Raw genomic sequence first — 2,407 nt, 5'->3', positions numbered from 1 at the left:
GGCCAATCAGAAGAACTTGTCTCCCACTGGTCACTTTCGGTCAGTTATCCGATCAAAGGTGAATTGATTTACCTATTAGCCAGTAAGTAATTAGATTATGAGCTGCGGGAAAATTTAAGGGATGTAAAAAACCGAAATAGTCTGAGCAGTTGTCAAAATTCGTTAGATTGAGTTCAAGTTTTAATTACTTTGTGGTCTTCAAGTCCTTGAATTTTATAATAGCATAGATGATAGCCAGCCTTTTACCCTCTCCCAACGTCTGAACTGGTCAGTTCTGACGTCACGATTGTTTGGCGAAATCAGGAGAATGGAGGAACGCGTAAAGTATACTGTATTTATTGCGTATTGTGTCAATGCTAAAATGCATTATAGCTCACTTACCAATGATTTCAATTTTAAGCTAATCTTGTATATTAAATCACTAATATTTCTTAAATATTTAGCAATTTCCTTCTTTTCTCACAACTTGACTGCCTTATAAGTGGAAGACATTACGAACTAAGAAACCGTAGACGAATCACCCACGTGATGGCTGGCTTAGTAGCCTTACCAATTTTTCCAATGTCGATAAGACCACAATTACTCTGTACTTGAAGAGGAAAAAATGTCAAAAATTTTTACCATTTGCGTGTGATCCAGCAAGCCCCTGATGTGCCTTATTTCTTATTCGTGTACACAAACTTAGTAGTGGCAAGCATCCTTCAAAGTGATTTATTTTGGAATTAACAGCTTTTTAGCCATTTAACACTGCCCTCCCTGGTTAGAAACCCAAACTGAGTATTTGAATTTAATAGTAAATGTAAGTGTGTTAAAGGAATGGACGACTACTGATCAGTAACTGTTAGAACCATAAACCTACTGACAATTGAATAGGGACATCTGAAGAATCTGAAGGAATACTATGCTAAGAAGGCATCCTGAAATATGTTCTTTTTTGTGATAGGGTCACTTTTTAAATTATTTTACTATCATTGTCCTTTAAAACAAGGACGTTGCCTCGATGCCCGCTCTCATCACAACAGAAACTGATCATTCAACTCCTTTAGCTGAAAATTCCTTAGCACCCGTAAGTACTTGGAATCGCTGTTAGCAATCATAACATTATCCATATATTATGGCAGTTGACAACAGTGATTGCTTTGAGCAGAATTCTGACAGTCCGCTATCATATGTGGCAGCCAGTACACTTTCCAGAAGGAACTTGGCAGGAGCTGGATTGGAACATCAATCTGATTTGTGTACCCCCACCGTGGTCTTTACTGGTGTTTTTGATGTAGCACAATTTGCCACACACCACTAGCAAATCATGGAAGCTGTGATGTTGACAAATGCCATGGTGAATTTCATTTATGTCACTACCCATCGCGTAGATAATGGCCAGGCTAGCTACTTAGCCCCGATATTCTCAGTAGGCGCATCTGCTGATAACATTCATTTATCACATTTCGCAATATATACAGAGAATGTCTTGCCTAAAATGTGTACTAAATACTAATAGGTCACTATAGGCTCAAATGCTGCAGGTTTTATAAATGGTCTAGGGTTAGGACGGATACTCAGTCGTTTTTTCTGCCATTTTAGGGTCCTACAAAGGTTGCACGAAAGCAGCTCGTGCAACAAAAAAATAGAAATATTTGCAAATTTATTTTCACCATTCCATCCCTAATTCCTTCGTGTAGTTTTTTATCATTAGCCACAATGAATTGTTGTTTACTGTTGCAAAATTATGCTGCTAACATAAGCGTCAATACAGGACCAGTCATCTACAACGAGGCTACGGCAATGTGTGCCTTTAACCAGATCATGAATAATTAGCCCCTGGTAGTGCAGCCCACCGCTTTCCTAGAGCCAGCAGCGCCTGCAGAAACTTTGCAGCTGAATCCCTTTGCACTAGCTATGGACAACATTATGGCTCAACATGATCTATGGCGAAATATGCTGCAACACCAACAGCAGCATTGGTTGCATCCCAGCTTGATAAAAAATAATTTTTATCCCTCACACAGGGTTGTTCAATGTAAACGCCTGCCATTCCTTCTTTCGACGCAGGTAGATAGCATTTTGACATCCATGCTATGGAATTTTCTTCCCTTCTAGTCTTCAAGCATCTGTACTTAGGTATCCACAATGCTTTTTCCGTGAGTCTGCACCTTTTAATCCCGTTTCAACTGCCTCTTTTAAAGTAAATTATTAATTAAATGAGTCTATTTCGCCTTCAGCTGCATCAGATACTCAAAGCCCAGTTCAAGTCTTAGACATACCTCTTCATCAACGAACCCTTGCAGAGGGCGAATGACAAGTGGCCCTGAAGACTGCAGCCTATTCATATTTCACCTGCCTCAAGTGTGTGATGCTACATATCTTGCCATTCCTTTCTCGCGGTTCAGTAGGGTTATCAGTGCAAAGG

General features: G+C 39.6%; 1 protein-coding gene across 1 annotated transcript in view; it reads right to left on the bottom strand. All coding sequences in view use genetic code 11, as the record gives it.

Moving 5' to 3' along the window:
• Window positions 1-1,906: 1,906 nt before the first annotated feature.
• Window positions 1,907-2,407, bottom strand: part of EGR_07224 (hypothetical protein) — a gene marked incomplete at both ends in the record, with an annotated part of 1,404 nt that continues 903 nt past the window's right edge. The window contains one exon of the mRNA XM_024496473.1: window positions 1,907-2,144. Within this exon, the coding sequence (XP_024349150.1) occupies window positions 1,907-2,144 (238 nt within the window). The remainder of the gene's footprint in view (window positions 2,145-2,407) is intronic.

This window comes from Echinococcus granulosus (assembly GCF_000524195.1).
Source record: "Echinococcus granulosus chromosome Unknown EG_S00072, whole genome shotgun sequence".
In the NCBI taxonomy this organism is placed as follows: domain Eukaryota; kingdom Metazoa; phylum Platyhelminthes; class Cestoda; order Cyclophyllidea; family Taeniidae; genus Echinococcus; species Echinococcus granulosus.
This window is presented reverse-complemented; position numbering and strand designations above follow the sequence as displayed.